This window comes from Gambusia affinis, linkage group LG05 (assembly GCF_019740435.1).
Source record: "Gambusia affinis linkage group LG05, SWU_Gaff_1.0, whole genome shotgun sequence".
NCBI classification, from domain to species: Eukaryota; Metazoa; Chordata; class Actinopteri; order Cyprinodontiformes; family Poeciliidae; genus Gambusia; species Gambusia affinis.
In genome coordinates this window covers 28271937-28295523 of record NC_057872.1, presented here as the reverse complement: position 1 = coordinate 28295523, position 23587 = coordinate 28271937, and the positions used below count along the sequence as shown (strand labels likewise).

The 23587-nt window shown below is 39.0% G+C and overlaps 1 protein-coding gene across 3 annotated transcripts in view; it reads left to right on the top strand.

The window, feature by feature from the left end:
• Positions 1–9189: 9189 nt before the first annotated feature.
• cicb (capicua transcriptional repressor b) overlaps positions 9190–23587 on the top strand; it is a 47304-nt gene continuing 32906 nt past the window's right edge. For 2 of the 3 annotated variants that reach the window (XM_044117921.1, XM_044117920.1), the window contains exons 1-2: positions 9190–9685; positions 17711–21703. In XM_044117921.1, the coding sequence (XP_043973856.1) occupies positions 17848–21703 (3856 nt within the window). In that variant the 5' untranslated portion in view covers positions 9190–9685; positions 17711–17847. The remainder of the gene's footprint in view (positions 9686–17710; positions 21704–23587) is intronic. The other variant, XM_044117919.1, reaches the window with a different exon arrangement.

The following is a 23587-nucleotide window of genomic DNA, read 5'->3' as shown; positions in this document are numbered from 1 at the left end:
CCAGGAGGCATCCTGACCAGATGCCCGAGCCACCTCAACAATCTAATCATAATCATAACAAAATATTATGTCCACAAAATGGAATAAAAAAAATTCTCATGTAATAATTTTAAAGAAACTGACTTAAAAACATATGTTGCCTCAGTTGTAAAACTTAATTGAAATAATCAGAAACTTGTAAATACAATAACACTTCTTAAGAAATTTAACTCCATCTAAAAAGCACACTTGTTTGTGATATAATTTACTTTTGTTTTTATTTCAGTTGTTACAACAGACCATTTATTATATGCTTGAATGTTCTTACATTTTTAGAGAAAAGAATAATAATCAGAATAATAACACTGTTTGCATAAAAAGTACACATTTTATTTTAAGTATTTAGGTATCTTTTTACTTTGTTTATTTTATTTTGTAGATTGCAATAACTTTTAGTAGTAATGCCAAAGATTTTGGTCATTTTATATTATTATATATTGTTATCACTCTATTTTCTTTGTTTTATGTAATCTGATATTACGTTATGTTGTATGTGTTGTTATTTGTTCAAAATAAAGTACGTTTGGAAAAACAAAACTTTCAAACTTACTTTCTGAATTAGTTTGCATAAAAATAAGCTTTTTAATGTAAATCAGTGCCTTAGATTAAAATAACCCCAACACATATGCAAAGATTTATTTTGGTTTGTGTTTTCTTTATAATTCAAGTTAGTTTTTTCAATATCTGTTTACACATGTAATTTTAGGGTTTTTGACGTCTTACCATGGTTTCTTAACTTGATTCAGGTTTGGGCTTTGACTGGGCCATTTTAACACATCGTTATGCTTTATAATTAAGTCTTTCCATTGTAGCTTCATTCATCTTCCTATCAACTCTGACTGGATCTGCTGGAGAAAAACAGCCCACAGCATTATGCTGCCACCACCAGGTTTCATGTTGGAGATTGCTTTTTCAGTTGGGTTACAACTGACAAGTATTTTAGCAATCGGTAATTCTATTAATTATTCTGACCGATTAATCAGATAAAAAAATTGGCACATTTTACAGATTTTTCATTTAACTTCTTAAGCTGTTTTATACAACATTAGAAATATATTAAAAGATGGGAATAAAAAAGTAGTTCAACTCTTTTTTTAAGCAGGAAGATAAACAGGTTATATCGGAATACTCCATTTAACTATTAATCGATTACTAAATTAATTGAAAATTGTTTCAATAACCGATTCATCAGTTTAAGTTTTGAACCACGCATAGCATTTTTGCATATATGATCAAATGACAAGTTTGTGTAAATGTGAGCTGGAAAAAGACTGAATACTTTTGCAATTAACAGAGCACAATGTCGCTCATATGCTGCTTTCATAAAAACTAATGTGCACAATTTCATGCAACCGCCAAACACATTGAGGTCATTGTTACTGTACTGAATGGATGTGCTGTGCTTTCTGTCTTCTCTTGAGCACAGGGTGAAGTCTGTGTGTGTGACCAGCGACGCCTCATGAGGGTCCTGCCTTCAGCCCGACGACATGACGTGGACCCTGAGGAACAGCTGAGCGGTGTAGAGTTACCCTGAGCTAGAATGCAGTGAGCACAAGGGCCTACTGTTCTCCTGGATGTCAACCCCCTGCACCAGCCCGGTGAGGTCATGACATCACCTCAGTCTGCCGTTTATAACGGCGCAGTTTGCCTCGGGGTGCAGAGGCGGCTCAGATGTCTGAATGAATCCGTTCAAGAGTCTCTTCCTTAAACATTTCCTTTGTGACAGCGTCCCGTTTTCCCAAACTGTTCTTTATCTCTGGGTTTGATCCCGCCTTGCACTGCCTGAATCTCCTGTAAATCTCCTGTGTAGCACTTATCAGCTGGTAAGACTGCTCCTGTACGCTACAGAGGAAAACTTGTCCTCTGCTGACACTTGATACACAAAGAGCCCCTCCACCCCTTCAATAACTCCCTCCTTTAAAAGCTCACAGCACAAAATGCTTTGCAAAGACTCATGAACACTTATGTAAGAATTATTACGTAAACTCAACATGTGGAGGCTTAAAAGAAGATAAAGATTATATGCTCTTCATTAGAAATAGACGCACATGTGATTGTCAGATTCCGAGTACATGTTGGCACATAAAAGCCTCTGTTGACATCTACCTGCTTCTGTGAAAGCAAGGCCCCGTTCTGTTGCTGAGCCTTTGATGAATATCTAAAGTCAAGGCCCCAAACCTCCACCTAAAGGCAGACAAGAATCCGTTGCTCCAGGGGTCCTTGAAGACGAGCTTTCAGGTGAAGCTGGGTGCATGACTCTGTGGCGGTGTGCAGTAAATCCTCCCTGATCCCTCACAATCTGAGTTTTATTGTTGGTTTTTATCATTTTATTTGAAGTAAGTTGCATGCCTCTCAGCCTCCCAGTTTTCCTTTTTCCTCTTATGTTTAGATTTTTTTGCTATTCTTTATAAAGACAGGTGGCATACATGATTGGGTGAAGGGGTCAGAGTTCATGAGAGAATTAGTGGGATTGTGATGTGCTGAGGTTCTTTGACACAAACATCTTTTATAATTTCATAATAATATTTTTCAGCCTATATTTACTCCCTGATTTATGTCATCTAGCTTGTTCTGGTGCAGAATTATGTTGCATGTCTCACATCAATGACAAAAAAGTTGAATAAATGCAACATGATCATTGGATGGCAGGTGCTTTGAAAACTATTGGATCCAATTTAATTACATAAAACTAAAGGAAAAAATTAAGAGACCACTTAAAATCATCATTTTCTCTGGTTTTACATTTTATAGGTATATGTTGGAGTAAAATGAACATTGTTCTCTTATTCTATGAACTACTGACAACATGTTTCTGAACTGCCAAGTAAAAATTTTGTATTTATATTTACAGAAAATTAGAAATGCTCAAAATAAAGAGAAAGATGCCGTGCTTTCAGACCTCAAATAAATCAAACAAAACAAGTTCATATTCATTTAGTATTGGTTAGAAACAACAACACTAGTGTTTTAACTCAGGATGAGTTCAGAAATCAGTATTTGGTGGAACAACCAGGAGGTTTTCAGTCAGTCTCGGTGCAGTGAGCTCTTAATATTTTCCAGAGCTGTATTTGAAAGTGGCACAAATCAGATTTTTTTTTTATATATTTTGGTGAAAAGATCAGAATTGTAGCCATGCAATCTATATCCGACTTTTTCACTGCAATCTGAACGGCCCAATACCGATCTCTTCATCCGATGTGTGCTGCTTCATATGTAAAACTAAATTGGATACCTGATCTTTTAAAGGTGTCTGCAGACTGAACGGTCATGTCACATTTTATCAGACTTTTATGTCATTGATGTGAGACATGGGTCATAATTCTGCACCAGCAGAAACCAGACAAGGCAAATCAGGATGTAATCAAAGTTCTGAAAATTACTATTATGAATTTATGAAAGAAATGTGCACCTCTGCAGTCGCACCAATCTTGACTCTGACTTCACCTCTAAAGAGACTTCCCTGCAACTTGCAGTCAAAGCGCTGCTAAAAGTCATTGTTATTAATTGTGTTTTGTTTGTATTATCTTTCTTTGGAAACGCAAAGAAAGACAATCTTGTGGCGACACTGTTGGCTCCATTGCTGAATAAACATTAAAATTGATCCATAATCACTTTGCATCAGTTATTTCTTCCATAAATACGTGAAGTCAAACTTCTTCTTGTGCGCATGAGGGTCGCTTTGGTTATGTAATCCGTTCACTGTTGGGTTTAATTGTGTGAACCAAAACAATAAAAAAATTTTAAAAATCGGATTTTAGCAAAAAACAAACAAACAAATAAATAAATAAATAAATCAGAATTTGGCACCAAGACCTGCTGTCTGCACTAAAAAACGGTCAGGTTTTATGTTGGGCGGATTCAGTTAGTTCAGTGGGAGAATAAAACAGAAGAGCAATCTCATTAAATGTCTATTCAAAGTCAAAATCTTCCCTGTGTGAGTTTCCTGCTACCTGATGATACCCTGACACCAGGGCGCAGCAGGAGTCCAGCGTCTCTGAGGGTTGAGTGACGGCCTGACGGTGACTGCTCAGGGCGGGGGTGAAGGGAGGAGGTCAGAGGTCAGGCGCACTGTGGAGGACAGAGATCATAGCAGGGGGGCTAACAAGGCACAGGGGTCAGAAAAGAAACCATTGATGTAAAATGGAGCAGAGAAATGTTAGGCGCCATCAAAAATAGGAAGAAAATAAGTTAAATCAGCTAAATGGACATACAGTTAACTGGGAAAAAAAACATTCAATAATTATTCAAACACTTTCTCAGTTAAAAGTCTCTATTGATTGTTGGAAACACCAATGATGTTAACACATAAGAAATAGATGTTAAAATACAGATATTAAAGTCACAAAAGAAATTCTGAGTCCTGATTTAGAGGAGCCAATAGTTTCTGCACATTTCAGGTTTTCATAAAGTTTGTTTCAAACAAGAATCTAGAAAGCGGTTCCATGAAATATTGACTCAGTGGAGCCAAATACATATCCATGCTGCACTTTTCAGAGTTTTATTTGTTAAACAAAGATTTAAGCCATGCATCATTTTTCTCTCATCTTCCCAGTTATACACTTTTGTATTCCACTGCATCTATATCACCATTTTACCCATCATGAGGCTTTTTGATCTGTTTAGCGTCTAAGGCTGTTTGATGTGTTAACATCATAGTCATGTTATGGCTGCTATGACGTTAGGCTGGGAAATAAATAAATGCTACAAATGAAATATTTCTTTTTCTTTTTTTAAAATGAAAACCAGCATAATAATGTGAAAGTTCAAGTTGATAGCTTTGAGCCGAAGCATTTACCAACTTGTTAGGGGAGTTTCATTTCTTCTCAGAGTTATCAGTTATCAGTTGTTGCTAATTTAAAAGATTCATTGCAGTTTTCCAACCTTGGCCCAAGGTTATAAATGCTTGGAGAAGTATTTATAACCCACTGTCTCTGACAGCTGACAGGAAAAGATTGGACTCAAACTTTGTGAGAAAACTACTTTTAGTACTGATGAAAAGGAAGATCAAAGTCCTGTCTGACTATAAAATAACTGTAGACTCAGCTTTAGATGCTAGACAGACACATGAGCAAAGCAAATGCTTAAAAAAACATTCTTGAAATAATTTATTTAAAATAGAAGCTGAACTGACGCAGAATATGTCTGGAGAAGAAAAAAAATGAAGCCAATGTTTGATGAACAAAGAAAGAAGACCTCTTTCAACTTTTCACAGTGCAGATCGATGCTCCTTTGAGCTTTAAAAAATGTTTATCTTCTTCAGGGAAAAATAGATTCAGTTAGACATCAATAAATTCTTGAAGCAAACATCATATTACCTGGAAAAAAAATTACAAACAGCATGGCCTGTGTGAATGATATCTAAACGTCTGGATTCCTGAATTCAAAATGAGCAGAAATTTAAACTGCATGTTTTGGTTGAAGGCTCATGGAAAAACCTTCAGCTTCATTTCCAAGGGCGTCATCAGAGAAAACATGTGGGCAGGTGAGAGGAGGAGTGAATGCAAACTCTGTGCAAACGTTTTCAACATTTTGTCACATTATAACCGTGAACTTAAAGGAACTTTACTCGGATATTACGTGAAGAGGAAGGGAAACGAGGTCATGGAGTAAAATATTCACCGTTACAGATTCCTTCAGTGGTTTGATGTTAGTTTTTCACACTTAAATGCTTCTAATCAAATAAACGTTTATTAAAGAAAAATAGCATATGCAAATATACTTAAATGATCTGATGTCTAAATTAATTGGATGATCTAAAATATGTAAGTTTGCCTAAAAAGCAGCTTTTTTCATTTAACCATTATTTTACCTGGAAGTTGCTTGAGATAAAATTAATTCTTTTTCAAGACAGACCTGGCCAGGAGTCACACCAGAGTACAGGATATTAAATAATAGGTTCAGACAATTAAAACATTACAAAATTCCCTTGAGTACTTCTGAAATAAAAATGGACAAAAATAGATTGTAGTATTAAGACTTAATGAAATACTTTTAAATGATTTAAGAATAGCATTTACGCTCTTCAGTTACACAGAAGAGTTTTTAATTTATTCTTCTGACTAAACTGTTGGAGTTTTAATGACTTCTGCAAATTATTCCAGCACCAAGGTGCAACATAAAATAAATCCTCTGAGCATGATGTTGGCCACAGTGAAAAGAAGCAGATGTGATATTGTGTCAACTTCTGACAGGAGACACAAGGCGAAGCAAATATAAAGGCTGCTTACCCAAGACAGCTTCAAAAATGAATGTGAACCAGTTGTTGCCTCCTTTGTTTTACTGAATGCCAGGATGTTAAGGCATAACATTCACACTGTTAACTCCTGAAGGCAGAGTATGTGATGAAATGCAAAGCACTGTGACATATTGCATGCAGACAACAAAGTGTTGAAGCTGTGTTCTTGTGGATACTGTCTCCATAGTACAACACATTCAGGAAAGTTGTTTACACAAGCTTTTTCCTTATCTCCAGCTTCATGCAGGATTTGTGTCGAAACAAGAAGCCAAGTACAGCTTTGAGCTTTTTCAGCAGATGTTCTACATGAGGTGAAAAAGACCATTTGTTATTTGTAATCTATCCATGTGCCCAAATATTTGTAAGCTGACATGTTCTCAGTTTTTCCCCCATAAGGTCCAAATGCTTTACTGATCTAAGTTTAAATAACAAGCTTTTATATGTTTTTTTAGGAGCAAATTCAAATGATGGAGTGAAATGTGGAGCTGGTGGAAACCAGTCTGTAGTTATGTATATGTTACAATGGCTAGGAAAGCTATGGTATGAATGGTTTTTCACAACAATGTACATGAATTTACCAATTTTATGCAAACAAAACTCTGAAAAGGGATGGATTAGTATTTAAAGTATTTAGCCCTCTTTTAATTTTTCCCACATTCAATACAATCTGCTGCAAATAATTAAGTAAATAAGTAAACTTTATTTATACAGTACCTTTTACAGGTCAGATATAACAAAGTGCTTTACAAAATATAAGATATAAAAACACATAACATAAAACAAAAGAGGAGATAAAACAGCATGCATGTGATATAAAACAAAATAAAATTAAATAAAAACAAAAAAGTGAGCAAATTAATAAACAGAGTCAACTGTATGTTGTTTAAGCTCCCAATATGTTTACTGTTTGTTAGAGAAAATTAGTGATCAATCAGCATCATAAAGACCAAGGAGAACAGCAGGGATAAAGTTGTAAAGAGGTTTAGAGTGATTATGGTCAGCATCACAATTTTTCAACATCAAACAATAACTCTATTTATTGGGATTTTACATGAAAAAAAATGCTCATAAACAGCTGCAGAGTTGAAAGAAAATTGTTTTAACTAATTTTTTATTTTTTTTTTTCAAATAAAATCTGAAAAGTGCGGCATGCATTCTGGCCTCATAGGTACAATTTTTTTCCAGCGGTTTTTATTGCAGTAACAACTGCAAGTTTTTTGTTGTATGTCCCTTCCTGGTTTGTACATCTAGAGACTAAATTTGCTTCTAATTAGAAGGAGATAGTTTGTGAAAACCAATTTAATATTCTATACTTTGATAGAGTCATTATCTGATTTAAATCATTCCTTTGTTGATCTGGTTATTAAAATTGTCCTGCTGAAATTTATCTTCTAATCAATTCTGATCAGCTTCTTTGTCCCTTTCCCTGTGAAAGCATACCCACATCATGATGCTGCCACCACCACCATGCTTGAGGGTAATTAATAGTGTGACCATAAAGTTTGATATCACCTTTTTCCACATTCATACATGGCTTGTGACACACTTTAAATTGGTTTTATTTTTGGCTTTCTTCAAAGGTTATCTTCCTTCTATTACTCAGTGCGTTGCTTAAAGTTTAGGATATTGTTTAAGAAAATAACTGTGATTTAAACTGCACTACTTTTATTTGAAAGTTCAAGTAGGTTAACGGATTTGTCATCAGTTGCGATGCGTACCTATCACCGCTAGATGTCACTCTAAATCCACGTTTAATTAATTTCCAGTTCTTCTGTCTCAGTTTTTCAGCAGATACAAACACACACACACACACACACGCACACACACACACACACACACACACACACACACACACACACACACACACACACCTACACACACACACACACACAAATGTGCACAAATGTAGGAAAGCACAGTGGGGAGAGGTTGCCATACACTTACAAAACATACAGCACCACTAATCAGGGACTTCCTTGTGTTTTCAAGTCTACGTTTCCTATTTTCAATATTACGTTCTTGCATACCAGCAGGGGGCACTGTTCACCACAGATCTGATGGTCTGCCTCAGCATGAGTCTGATAGTCTACTACACACACTTCCCAGCGGTTATGTAATGTTTGCAATTATGGACCTATCTTCTGCAAGGTAGCGTCATTTTACGTTGTTTATGCAGAAACTGAAGGTCACCAACATATGTTGCATATCCAAGTAATGCCACGTACAGAATGCCCATCTGACTCTTGTCATCATATAAAACATAAACTTGGGATCATTTTCAATATACAAATCCATATTCACTATCTGCAAGTTACTAACACACAATGTTAGCGGAGTTTACTACAGGCCACGCCCCGTAAGTCCAGCTGGTGGCAACACTCGTGATGACATCATCGCAACGCGCGACCATTGGCCCCGAGACGTTCCTCGTCCGACCAATCGCCTGCCGAGGAACTGACGTTAGCTAGGACAGCTCCCGTTCACTTACAATAAGTGGGCGTGGCTTGGAAACCACCTACGTCAGAGCGACTCAGATTCTGCGCCGTGATTGGCTGAAAGCAGTGAAAGTGAGCGTCTGTTGCTGAGAGAAAAGGAAGGGGGGATGTAGTTGATGATCGGCTGCGCCACACAAAGTGAGGAAAACTCCGAAAATAATTTTTGGACGTAAACTTTAGCTCATTTTTCTTTTTCGTCTGTTTTAATCTGTCTTGCTAAAAGGATAAGAGAACACAGTTATAAAAACGCAGGTAGCAACAGTTAGATGTGACAGTGACCGCATAGGGCTGTTTGGATCCTTCCTGTATCAACTTGTAGCGGTTGATGTGTTATCACGCTCTACTCAGAGATAGTACTTGTGCTGTCAATTATGGTAAACATACTCCTCATGAAAAGAGGAGGAGGCGAAGGGGACATTTGTGCCTTTTTATTGGCTAGCAGTCACATACTCCCTCCTCTCGGCCCTCCCTCATGCTGTTCCTATGGTTCCCAAAGCTCTCATTGGATACTGTAAAGTTTGGGACAGGACACGGGTTTCGTTCAGCATCCCTGTCGCCATTGGCCGAATCTCTCTGTCCGTCCGCTAGACTTTGACAGCCCGCTACGCCCTCTGCGCAGCAGCGCCCGCGCTGTTTGGCTACTGTAACTGTCAGCGGACTGTCATTGGTCGGTCCCCCAGCTGTTAGTGGTTCATTCACCATTTTGTGACTGTAGTGGAAAAGGAGAGCGATAGTTTTTTTGTATCCTTGTTTGAGTTTCTGCGGAGGGGAATAGACATGTTTTGTGTATGAAAAGTAAAGTGCGAAGTATTCAAAGACGACCGCAGAGGGATGTCACTGGGAGTTGTACTAGTCTCCCCATCGGGAAAATAGGACCATAAATCTTTCTGTGGAATGAGGAAAAACGCTGTTTGAGGTGAGTTGGAACTAAGTTAGCAAAAGGTTTGTGAAGCTGAACTGACGTTCGTTTTTCATTTTTAGGAGTTAGCACGAGACTAGAACGTAGAAGCGCCAACGGTCGTCGAATGTTCCACACCGTCCAGAGAAACGGAGTGACAAGGCTTCCGAGCCGAGGGGAAAAAAACCCAAGACAGGGGAGGGGTGGGAGCGTAACAGCCTAAAAACTTTCTGAAATGTTTCCCCATCCTCCTACAGAAAGATCCCGCATTAATGCAGTTGGCAATAACGTCCCTTGTTAATTGTAGAGTACTTTTTCTTGACCTTAGTTTTTGAGTTTTGCGCGGAGCCGCGACACGTAGGGTAGTAAAAACACGCGACCTATTTGCAGCGTTGCAGTCTAAATGTTTACTAACACGAAAAGAGATCTAATTCGGGATATTTTAAAATAAATCAACAAGGCATGATATAAAAATGCATTTGGGAAAAACGTCATTTTGTGGTTATCTTGTACCACCGTGTCGTAGGCTTACTACGACTACTACAACCACCACTATACTACTAATGCCACGGCTGCTTACTAGAGCGATAACGAAAAGATTTCTGTGTTCATCTAAGTTTTATATACCCTCGGTTCCTTGCAACGTTAGGAAATCTCTACTCGGTTGTGCTTTCGTGCACACTTTTCCGTTATAGTGCGTTTCTTGCATAGAAAACAATGCTGCATGAGGAATAATTGGGGTTGAGATAATTAAGTGTTACTTTAAAACCGATTGGTCTGTGTAATTTTTTTCACAATCCTGCACAGCAAAGCGCCTGACCGCCTCGAGTCATAATATACTCCTTTGACATTGTAGAGCGCCTCTCGTAGTACTCACAGAGAAGCCGGGGATGCTTTCAGTGTTTTCTCGGCTTTTCCCTCCTCTCGTTGTCACTCTACTTTCCTGCTCTGCTATCCCGCAATCATATTCGAGGCATCCCATGAAATCTGCACATTTCTAGCAGTTTTGCAACATTTATCTCAAATCATTAGACGCTTGTTTAGGACATTTTGACTTCATCTGTCCTGCATGTTCCCACTGTGGCATGCATTCCCCATTATCCTCATTAATGCTCCTGTGTGGTCCTGATGTTGTTGAGCAGCTGGACATTGATGTGACATTGGCATTTCTGCCATTTGGTCCCAAACAGGAAGAGTCACCTCTGATCTATGCCACAAAAACCCACGATCTATCCTGGCCACAATGTGTACAAATGTCAGACGTTCTTAGTGCTTATATTTTATTAAAGATGCACTGATCAATAGGCCAGAGATCGGAATTGTCCAATTTTCCCTGATTGGAATACTGAAATATGTGATTATTTTTCCTGTTCATAAATGAACTCCCTTTATTTTCAATGTATAGCTGCATCAATTACTTTAATACATCTGTTTTTAGACGTGCTTTTTTGCATAGATTTAATGTTTTTTTTCATTCCCTCATTTATGCTCAGTTCAAAACCACCACATTTCTTTGTCTTTTGTGTGTTACAGACCTTACGAGGTGGGGGGAGAAATAGTGTTGAACCTGATAGAAAAACAGACATCATTATCAGCAGGGAAAACATGATCGGTGCATCTCTTTTTTTTCTTCATAATGTTATGAAGAAAAAAATGTTATTTAATATCTGCACCGATCTACTAAACAATTACCAGTATTTCTACAAAGGAACAATATTCTCTTTCTGTAACAAGCGGCCCCTTTCACTTGCATTCATGCATGCAGACACAAACACACAAAGCTCACCCTAAAATACCAGAACCCCATATTCTTCTATTCAAATCATGTTGTCTGTACAATCACCTCCCTCTCATGCATGAGCTTATAAACAAAATCGTGTTTGTTGAAGAGAACATGTTGTCTGCTTTTTTCCCGTTTCACGTGTGTGTGTGTTCTCCGGTGACCCAGTTAAGGGCAAAACCGCCCTGCTATACCGAAGAGTACGAGGACCACGACAGTCTTCACCATCACGGCCGTCCTTCTTTCCTCCTCTTTACGTTCTGCCTCCTCTGTCACTGCAGCCCTGCGCCCAGACAGACACCCATAAAATGTTTCAGGAGGGAAGGATGAGCTGCATGATGCCTACATGCATACATTCTCTTTGACATGAGCTGCCAATGCAGCATTGCACGAGGCAGACATGGTTCAAACACGGTCCAAACACGGCTGATACCTTCTGTACAACAAGCCGCTTGATTGCACCCCACACCTTCTTTCATTTCATACACACGACCTGTGCCATCATGCAGCGGGACACATGCTTTCTCCTCTTTGACAAACATAATAAACTGTCATCTGTTTATTAGAGTCTCATAGTTAAGTAATAAATACTCCATAACTTAATTTTCTCGTGGCAACACAGAGATGAGAACTCTTTATAAATGACCGAGCGGAGTGAGTGTACGTGCCTGGTGCTTTACATGCACCTGCATCCAAACTGAAAAACTCAATGAAATTCTTTACTTTAAACTCATCAGAAAACATTTGTGTATTAATTTCAGATATGCAAAATTTATACAGTGAAAATGGAGTTATGTACGTATAGGAGATTGTTTACATGGTAAAGTAAGTGTGTGATAATGTACAAGTCCAAGGGAGAGTTTAACAGTATGCATGACTACGCTGTAAATTCCAGAGAGGGCATTTAGTGTGTGTAAAGTTTGGTTTTGCTGCCGACTGCGGCTACATTATAAGGAGGGTCCCTATATCCTCTGTTTTTATTGGGTGAAACAGACAATTTTTGTCGTTTAAAGGGGGAGTCCAGTTTATTACCATGGAGATTGCAATTTTCTATCAATGTAAGATTTACAGTTTGCTTTAGACCAAAGCAGCAGCAAGTTTAATGGTGGCTGCCTCTAATGTTGGCTGGACAGTGTCAGGAGTTGTCCAAATCACCTCTAAATTCCTTTTTCTCCTTCATCCAAATTCAGCCCAGAGGAGAACAAAATTTTATTTTCAGCATTTAACTTTTTCTTCCAAAATTTTGACTGACATTTTATGCACTTCAGCAGCTTCCACCACAGAGAAATTCTGATTCAGACTTGCTTGTTTGTATCATAACACTTTTTTCAAGAAGCTAGTGGTCATCATGTATTGGTGATTTTTGATTTTTAAGTTAAGGATTAAGTCACATGCAGTATTTCAATTCTCTGCTTTTCTTAAGCATGGAAATAACAGATACCTCATGCAATCTGTGTAGTTTTTCTTGTCATTGTAGTTGGGGAAAGCAAAAACACATTAAACTTTCTATATCGAAAATAATAAAATACCAAAAGGGTAATTCATAATCAAAATGATATACATTTTCCTTTGGTTATAACTACTCTGGAAATGAAATGCCTGATAAGCCTCCCACTGGCTTATCAGCCAAAGTCTTGACCGTTTTGGGATGGCCATGAGCATGACCAAGCACATTTTTCTGTGCTAAGATCACATCCTCGCCAGTCATTTAGCCAAACAGTCAGAATGTGGCTCTCACTCCTTCCTTTTTTCCCATTTTTCAAAAGTTCCTATACAGACCCAGCATTCCCAGTCCAGGCCCCATCGTCTCCTCTAATGAAGGGGTACTTGGTCTGGTACTGGTGGGAGAAATGGTCCTTCAGTCAGAGTTTTCTCCTTTTTTTTTCTTTTTCATTATTTTCAGAGATTAACAGTTTAACACAATTCATAAATACACATCTATATACAGTATCAGAGATTAAACTTGTGTGTTTTTGTTGGAAATAATTTAGATTTGAAGTATAAAATGTTCTGCTAGTTTGATTATCCACTACACTCATTTACTGGATGTTTTTATAAAATCTGAATGTGCTTACTACAAATCAGTGAGACATAAACCAACATATTTATGTTAAATTAAATCCAGTTCTATCATGCACTTTTAGAGCTCCGTTTAGAGTTTGTAGTTACTATTTATTATGCACAGATGTCTTTCAGGTTGTGTTTTTAAAGCGTTGTTTCTCTTTGAAACGTCACTGAAAAGGTCAGTTTGAGAAACTAGAGAGGCACCAATCATTCTTATCTTGGCCGAGGCATTTTTCTGGTTTTCTTTAAAGTTAGACCAGTGCCAATTTTGACCAGTTTAGATTTTTCTTAAGACCCATGACACATAAAAGAGAAAACTGCTGCAAGGTTTGAGACTAGGAAAAAAGGAAGAAACTACAAGATTATCTTCATTTGATGCATCAAATCAAAATTTCCTAATCTGTCTCTGATTGTTTTAGTTAAAAAATGTGGCATCAATCCAATTTGATCCATTCTTAGAACAAATAATGCATTTATTTAAAATTTATAAATGAGCTTAGAGATAAATTTGTCCAATTTTGATCTTTATTGGATTGACTGTTTCAAATTTGTGTAAAAGCCCATTTACAGGGACTGATGCAGGAATTAATAAATGACAGGGTCCCTTCTTGTGTTGTGAGCCAAACCTATAGACAGTTTATGCTGTGATACAGTGATGATTGCGTGAACGACTCTTGGTTTTGATTAGTCATTTTTGTCTAGGGAGAGATGAGTTTTTGTACGACACGAAGAGGTACTGGTGTGTTACTCATTTATGTTGTTGTTGTTAATCAGCTAACATTGAGGTCACCTTGTGTGTGTGTGTGTGTGTTTGTGTCTGAAAGACAGAGAAACTTTTTCAATGTCAGGACAGAAAGTGTATACGTGTACTGTATGAATTAGTGGGCAAGTGTTTATATCTGCATTTGTCGGAAATCATGCATTTGCACATGTGGGTGAGTTGCTGAGCATAACCGAAGGGGGAACACATATGCATACGTCTGTACGGCTTGCTGTAAGTGTGTATGCGTGTAAATTTGTGTGTGTGTGTCATTTTATTAAGCTTGTAATCTTGCATCAGTGAGTGTGCCTGATCCTGCGCCAGGCTTTTAATTTCTCTCATTTTGGGCATATCTTACCGAGGCAGATTATTCCAGTTATATTGTCTTTTTGGTGAAACATGAGTGTGTGTATGTGCGTGTGAGAAAAAGAGAGAGTATCAGTGTGACACTGACAAAAGGCGACTATGAAAAACTGAGACCTCGAGAAGAAGTGAGAGGGAGCCGACGAGTGCTAGAATGACTGTGGAAATTCCCACTGACTACACAGGAACAGCCTGTTTGATCAAACAACCAAACAGCCGTGTATTCCTCTTTTTCTCCCACTCGTGTTGTAGTTGTGACCTCACCCAGGCCTCCGCCAGCTATTTTCCTCTGATGGAAGTCAAAACAAATGTTCACTCCCATGTCGATCGCATAGCATCACGTCCATAATGCGCAGTGTGAGAAAGCTTTGCTGTCACATGTTGAAGTGGATGGAGCGAATTGAGTGGAGGGATCATGCAAACAATAATAGAGACTTTAATGTGTGTGTGTTTAAATGAAAAAAGACTAAAGATATCTTTTTCTTTTTCTCCTTTCTTCCTTTCCTTTATTGCTTTTGATACAAAATGTTTTAGGTGACCTCTTACATTTTTTTTGCAAATCAACAAGAGACTCAGTCAGGCTTGACAATAAACTTCTTCATCGTTGTTACAATATAAACTTTATATTTCTAGATTTGTAATGATACATCCAGCTTAAGAAAGGAGACAGTGCACAATAACGAGTTCACAAGAATGAGACAAGATTTTAAATATATTTTTGGGAAAGTTAAGGATCCAAACGTTTTTCTTTGTTTATTTTTAAATCTAGATTACAGCTTTCACAGACTTCAAACCGTGTTGTAAAGGACCTGCAGACCTCTAGGGCATTTTCTTGTATTCTCTTTATTCTTCTTTCTCTCAGTTTCTCTCATTCCCTTTTAACATTTTGCTCCATCGCTCTTCCTTACGTTTTTTCTCTTTGTCCCTTTTTTTTGTCTCTGTGTCCATTACATTTGAAATAAACCCAAAGCAATTTCTTATAAAGTTTATATATTAGAATAAACTTATTATGCATTTAATATATTAGATTTATAACATATAAATAATACATATATTTATCTAAATAAATATGTGTATATATATATCAAAGCAATAGCGAAAGCCGTAAGGCTCCACTCATGAAATTAAATATATTGGGCTTCTCCTTGGCACTTAGACAACAACTCTGAGTGGTACGCTGCCAAATAGGACACATAAAAGATACCTATACATATATTTATCTAAATAAAATTTCAAACAATCATCAATGAAAACTGTTTTAGCATTCATGTCTGCTCAAATATTCACATCAATGCATCCCTAGCAATGCACCTCTGTTTAGTGAAGAATTATCCTGAGGAAATTTGGCTGGTCTTGGTGATTTAGACTTTAAACTAGACAGGATTCTTTAAAAACAGCAAAACTGCAGTTTGATTGTGATGGGAAGCTATAAAGCAGATGCCAAATTCTGTATAGTTAGCAACGAATCATTATCCAGTCACAGTAATCTGACAGTGCGTACAAATTTGGGCCTCACAAAATATTGCAAATGTATCAGCGTTTTTGGATATTAATAGATATTATCTAATTAGATAGGTTGAATGCATTTAGTTTCTCTAAATTCTTATAGTAGAATATTCCTCAAGAAACTACAAATATGCAGACATAGTGAAATTCAGCTTTTTTTTCTATAAAACTGTTTGAGATTAGAACTGGGTGATAAGAACAACAAAAACATCCCAATTGTGTTGCATTGAATGGTTTTGATAATCATTAGTGGTTCTAGTTTGTAAGGTTGAATCTGTTTCTGTACAAACTTAAAGAACAAATAAGTGTCAAAATATTGATTGTAACTAATGAGATTTAGTTTTCAGAATATTTTATTAAATAACTCCTAAGCTTCCTTAAAACTTACAGGATTTTATTGATTAATAATGGCACATTCTCAATTAGTAATTTCATAGTATTTCATTCCTATTTGTATTACTGTTTAATAATGCAAATATGTTTAAGTACAACTAGCAAATGGCATAAATGTAGTTCAGACTACTGTTTGCAGTCTCTCATCCATCTGGTGTACCCACTCATAGCCTGTTAAGCCTCATGTGTCATCTGTCTTATTGCCTTCTAAAACCCACCTATATAGTTTTTGACATATTTTGTTTCTCACTTAATAATCAAAATAGTCTTTTTTGCCCAGCACCAGATAAGGTGGAAAGAAGAAACTGATTTTCACTTCCAGTTGGTTCATACACTTTCTACCGTACAAGGACTATTTTCACCATGAATCAAAAGCAGAAAGACATAATTACTGTTTACTTAGGTATTTATTTATTGTATGTCATGTTGTCATTATGAAATCCGCTAACGTCAAAAACTACATTATCCTAATACCTTGCAACCCAAATATAAATCATTCGTAAATCATATGTAATTCATCTATCACACCACATATACATTTTGCTTCTTCAACGCTGTTGTTACCAAGTATTATCAGCCAGCCTGTCAAGAAGTCTTCGTTAGTTGAGGGCAAGTCATGAAGTACTTGGTTTGTTGCTTTAAAATAAAAGCACTGAGTCTACATACAGGGTGGCAAGCAAGTCAATATGCAGACATGATAATAATCTCTTAAAGTAAAAAGGCACACTGCTTCATGAAATAGACTTCTATTTGAAAAGAAATGTTGTGGGATTTTCATGTCACAAGCTCTCGTGCTGCAAGATCCTAATTATTTACTTGTTTTATAATTATTTTAGAGTCAGGAGAAATGTTTTGGAACAATATTTAGATTTTTTTAAGGAAATAGCTTAAGAAAAGTTTTTTTTTTCCTCTAGCGATCATTTTTGTAAAACTGGAATCCAGGTTTAATGTTTTTTTAGCACACAACGACATGTATGAATCCATGCACTTCACAGTGAATCAGGGCAGGCATGGAGGATATGTCCACTGAAAGCGTACTCTAGATATTGAGCCAATGTGAGTAGTGCAGTGTAACTGAATTCCATGTATGATGTAATTTTTTTCCTTAGCGTTTTCTGATTGTGAAGACAATAAATAACCACCTGTCTGTCTGCTTTATCTCCCTTCTCTTTTTCAGATCGCATGGTGGAAAGCAGATGAACAGAAAAAGCACAGAAGAAAAGAAGAAGAGAGCAAAATATTTAAAGGAGTGCCTTAAAATATAAAAGAGGAGCCTCATATAATCTGCAGCACTTTGTGTACAGTGAGCAAGAGATGGGACCATTGAAGACAAATAGAAGACGATCTCCACCATTAACAAGAGGCAGAGGAGGAAAAAAACGAGTTGGTTCTCATCCCGTAAAAGAGAAAGACTCCAAAAGAGTCAAGAAGGAGACGCTTGTCAGAACTACACAGCACACACCCAGCACTCCTTCCAAACGCAAATACACCCCAGCGCCCACAGAAGCCAACTCAGATGACGAACCGATCACAAACAGCAATACTACCACTAAGCAGGAGACTACCGAGCAAATGAAACCTGTGGTGTCAGACACAAGTGATGGAAAGAAGCCAGAAGAAAAGACTGAAAAGGAAAAAACAGTGGGGACAAATGGAAACAGTTCTCCACCCACTGATTCTGTAGTATTGCCTACCTCTGCCCCAGCTCCACTTGGCATAGCTGCACCCCCGCAAGCCACCAATCACAGTCCTAGTTTGGCCTCAGTTTCCAGTAGGAAGACGGCCACATTCAAAGCGCGCGTACCCAAGAAAAAATACATGTATGAGCACTTTGCTAACAATGCAAGTGTCACAAATAATATTCCTATCCCCAGCCCTGCCCTCATATCTAACAGTTATGGCAGTATCAACAGTAAAAACAGTGAAAGTGTGAATACTCTCAATAATATTTTTAAGCATAATAACAAGATTCCTAACAGCATTAATAAAGGCACTAATGTGAGCATAAATAGCAGTACTTCCAGTATCACTACAAGTGGTATTACCAGTATGACTGGCAGTAGTAACAGTTGTCCTGGAAGCCATAGTACTTATATAAATAGCATTAATAGCAAAAGTAATAATTGCTCAGGTAATCAGCCATCAGTATTAACAGTAGACAGTAAAGCTACAGAAGCAAACCATTTTGTCTCAGTGAAGGATAAAACCCTCAGGACATCACATTCCAAGGAAAAAGACTCACTAACTGGGGAAAATGAATTGGAGGGTGCCCCTAACTCGACACGCTCTTCCTCTACCGATACAGCTAGTGAGCATTCTTCTGACCTGGATGTGATGGAGGCAACAGGACCAAATGCTAATATCCACATCCTTGCTCCTTTCCAAAACTCACAGCCTAAAGAGGTCAGTCTTTCAGAGGGACTAGCTGAAGCTTTGGCTAAAGGCATGAAAAACCAGAGAGTTCTGGCTCACCAACAAAAAAGAAAAATGGAGAGTGACATGAAGACTGCCAACGGTACAGATTCCTGCCTCCAATCTCCTGTGTTTAGACCAGGGGTGGTGCGCAGGGTAAGTGGAGGTAGTGTTGAAGTTCAGCTCCAAGGAGAAGAAACCCTTGTTAAATACCCCTTTTGTGGTGGGACTATGGTGACACCCTCTATAGAGGCTGAGAGTGCTGTCCACTTCATCTTAGATGCACCCCCACCTGGCATTTCCCCCGTAGCTGTTGGGACTCGAGTGTGTGTCCCATTTGGTGAGGAGGAAAGGAGTCCTCTGTTGTACAGAGAGGGGGTTGTTGTTCAGGTGGACCCCCACCCTGGTGTCTCGTTTCCTTACCAGGTACTCCTAAATGAAGACAGAGAAACTCTGGGTGAAAAGTTGGTGGGGGAGAAAGAGAAAGGCAAAGTAACGGGTCGGGTTGTCTGGGTGTCCCGACAGAGCCTGAGACTACTCATCCCTCCGTGGGAGGTCTCCCAGTTAGACGGTGGGAAAGCAAAGGAGAGAGAGCTTGAGAGGGAAAGGGAGGAGAGGGAACGCCGGGAGGAGATGGAGGTAGAGAGAGAAGTCTGCCAGTTAAGTATCGGCATGGGGGTCCTGGGAGGTGGAGCACGGCTGGGCCCTGCATTTTCACATGAGGGGTCTGCAGGAGTACACACTTCTGGATCTGTGCATTCACCTGCCAGTTCCTCCACTGTAAGCTCCAGTGTAGTGACCATCACAAGTCATGGATGTGAAAGCAACTTGTCGGGCAGAGAAAGACAGAAACAACCTAACACACCAGAGGAAGATGTTGAGGTATCTCATTTTAACATGGGTCATTCCATTGGTCCAAAAGCAAATACTGGAACCTCCCAGTACAGAAACATTGTCTCCAAGCCGAGTAGTTACGTTCCTACATCCACTCACCTCTCATTGGTGAGGGGTGTAGGACCACCTCATCTCTCTACAATAACTAATCCTCTGCCAACCCCATCCCCTGCTTTACTAACCCATGAAATAAGCAACACCACTCCAAACCTACCTCTAACCAAGACCACTCCCACCCAGACCCCTACTCCCACTTCTGGTGTGGGCTCCTCTCCTGGCTCCTCTCGTTCTAGGACTCCTCTCTCGCTGGCTCAGCAGAAATATAAAAAAGGAGACGTGGTGTGCACTCCCAATGGCATCCGTAAGAAGTTCAATGGGAAGCAGTGGAGGAGGTTGTGCTCTAGGGAGGGCTGTATGAAGGAGTCTCAGCGTCGAGGATACTGCTCTAGACACTTGTCCATGAAAACCAAAGAAATGGAGGCAGCAGGGGGGGAGAAAGGAGGGGGAGGCAGCAGTTCAGGGACGGTGACCCCTTCAGACCTTCGGGGGAGAACAAGCAGTGAGTTTGAGTGGGACGAGACCTCAAGAGAGAGCAGCGAGACCAGCAGCAGAGGAGACTCCAGACCTCGCTTGGTCCTTCCTTCCCTCCTCCCTCATGAACTGTCATCAAGGTTTGATTTAGATGAGTGCGAGGCTGCCACCATGCTTGTGTCGTTAGGTAGCTCCCGCTCAGGCACTCCATCCTTCTCCCCTATCTCCAATCAGTCTCCCTTTTCCCCTGCCCCCTCTCCCTCACCCTCTCCACTGTTTGGTTTCAGGCCGGCTACCTTCTCCCCTATTACTGCATCCCCAGTCTTACAACACCGGCGACACCGGCAGCCCAGTGGTACAGGGGGTGGAGGGGGAGGGGGCAGTAAACCAACAACCCTAACAGGAGCAGGTGAAAGGGAGAGACATGTTTCGGGTGTCCAGACCTCCTTCCACAGTAACCTGACGTTTACGGTCCCCATGAGCCCCAGCAAGAGAAAATCAGATGCACCCCCTCCACCACCTCTTCCCTCACACCACCACGATTATACACCCAAAACAGAGCTGGAACTGGGGGACCTCAGCAACTCTTTCAGGGTGCTTTCACCCCAAACACCAGCATCACATTCCCGCACACATACACCCACCCTCTCCCAGTTTAAAGGACTGAACACACCTTCTTCCAGCAGGCCCCCATCCTCTGCTGCTGCCTCTCCTCCTCCTCTGCTCGTGTCCGCAACCCCTCCCTCTCCCCTCTCCACTGACGGAGGGCCTCGGCGAGTGGTCCCTATACCCCAGCAAACTTTGCGGGACTCCCCTGTCATTGTTCGAAATCCTGAAGTCCCTCTAGTGAGGTTCACAGAGTCTCCCTTGGAAAGAGGAGGAGGAAGAAACGAGGCAGCTATAGATAACACTCCACCTAAAGACATTGCTTTAACCCCCCTTCCTCCTCAACCTGTCACGGGCCTCCAGGTTCCCGTCCCAATTAATGCTGCTGCAGCAACAGTACCCAACGGTACTGTCTTCTTGCGGAGCCCAGCCCAAACTCTAGTACTTGTTTCCCCAACATCTTCCTCTCTACCTTCCACTGACCCTACTGCCACCCCCCTCCAAGCCCTCTCGGTTGCTGTAAGCACAACAGTGACAGCTTCAGCTCTGAGTAACACGGACAGCTCCGGAGAACAAGAAGACAACAAGTGTACCGGGTTTGGTGGAGAGGTCCAGCAGCCGGTTCCCTGTCACCCCTCTCCCACAGCTCTGCTCCCTCTGATCCTACCAGCGGAAAGTTTGCACCCTGCCCCTCGAAAGGACATCATCATGGGACGTCCTGGCACAGGTGAGTGCGTGTGCAAATGTGTGTTATGCGTGTGAGGTGAATGAGTTAGAAATAAAGGGGAGAAACCTTTCAGTCTTGCAGGAGGAAAAATAACTAATTTGGAATCAGCTGTTCAAAGATTATGTTTGTGCATCTTGGGAATTTCTCTAAGGAGCATTTAAAGCATAAATTAATAAAAAAATAAGTAAATAAATTAACACTATTATAAGGTCCTAAAAATGCATAATTTTAGTCAGAGATTTCTGCACATCAGCAGTAATTTAGGCACCACAGGTGAAAAATATATAAAATACTTTTCATATAAAGAATTACAAAACACAGAACACTCATGTAAAAATACTGCTTGAAATATAAGAATCTAAATTTAATTAGGTGCATTTGAACATTTTTGAGGAACTGTATATTATTCTGCAGAATATTAAGGATATCCCATATATATTTTTAATTACAAACATTTTTTTACATTCAATATTTATAAGAATGGCTGCATTTTTGTATTAGTCACACACATTACTATCTCAGTTGGCACAGATTCCTAGTTTAATGGGCTTGTATCTGTACCTGGTCCTTGGATTTTTATTTTTCAATAAAATGGCCAAAATATTATTTTAATTATCATTTTCGTGAGGCTTAACAGCATTATGGTGAATGCAGATTATTTTGAGGTGCAAGTACCAAAGAGAAAAGCATCTTCACAAATTGAGCCAGAGGCATTGACAAAATGCCTTTTACTTACTGAGAAAGCTTAGCAAGTAAATGTAATGTTTTTTTCTTTTTCTTTTTCTTTTTTGTTATGCTTAACACACACACACACACGCACACACACACACACACACACACACACACGGTTGGGAATTGTTTTGAATTATAGAATGTGATTCCTTATGCATCATATTTATTTTTGATTATGAAATACCAGCCCAGTAACATTTGCTGTGTTATTCTTAATTACATTCTTACATTTTCACTACTGGACGAGCTTAAACAAATAAACAAACAAAAAAAACAGTTCACACTATTTTGGTGTTAACACAAATATTTAAAATACACAAAATGATCTAACTCCTTTCATTTCAAACAGAAGAGCTGGGGTTTTTCACTATGTATGCTAAAACAATATTGATTATTGTAATAACTGTAATAGTATTTCCTACATGTAGTTTGATTATAATATATTGGTTAAAAAAAAAAAAAACATGGCATAAATAACAGTTCATTTGTTTAAGGTCAGTTTTTAATTGCTATGGATTTTTTTCTCTGTTGTAAAGTATCATAAATATACCAAGCTTATATTAGCTGAATAAGTAGTTGGGCAATCTACTCTGAGAAGCGTCTGCAGTCAGCTGTTTGACAGACATGCAGCTTTCAATTTGTAATTTTAAACCATTGATGAGAGTGTGGTACTTCCTTTAATATCTACATCATAGGTGTCTCTGTTTTTTGTAACAGAAAATATTTCCACACCAGCAAAACTGTCTATGTTGTAAGTGAGGGGAAAACGTAAGCGCTTTGTTTCAGCCATCTTACTGACAGTGCCCAGCAATGGGTGGCAGAGACAGATGAGAGATTTTTGCATCTTATTAAATGAACTTCAAACCCTAGTAAAACAGTGTAGATTTGGAAACCACATTTATTCATCTGATTTATTGTACCTGTTTCAGCCAAAAAAAAATAAACAACTTTTAAAACACAGCTAATAAAAATTTCAAATAGAGAGCAGTAGAGAGTTACCTTCATATAAACATGCAATGACGTGAGTGTACTGATGCCCAGTGAAGGAGGTTCCTGTCAGCCAGCATGCTGTTGTCCCATATGGCGACCCCCCCAGTCATCGTCATACCACTCTCCTGTTAACAGTAACCAAATACTAGATCTGTTCACATG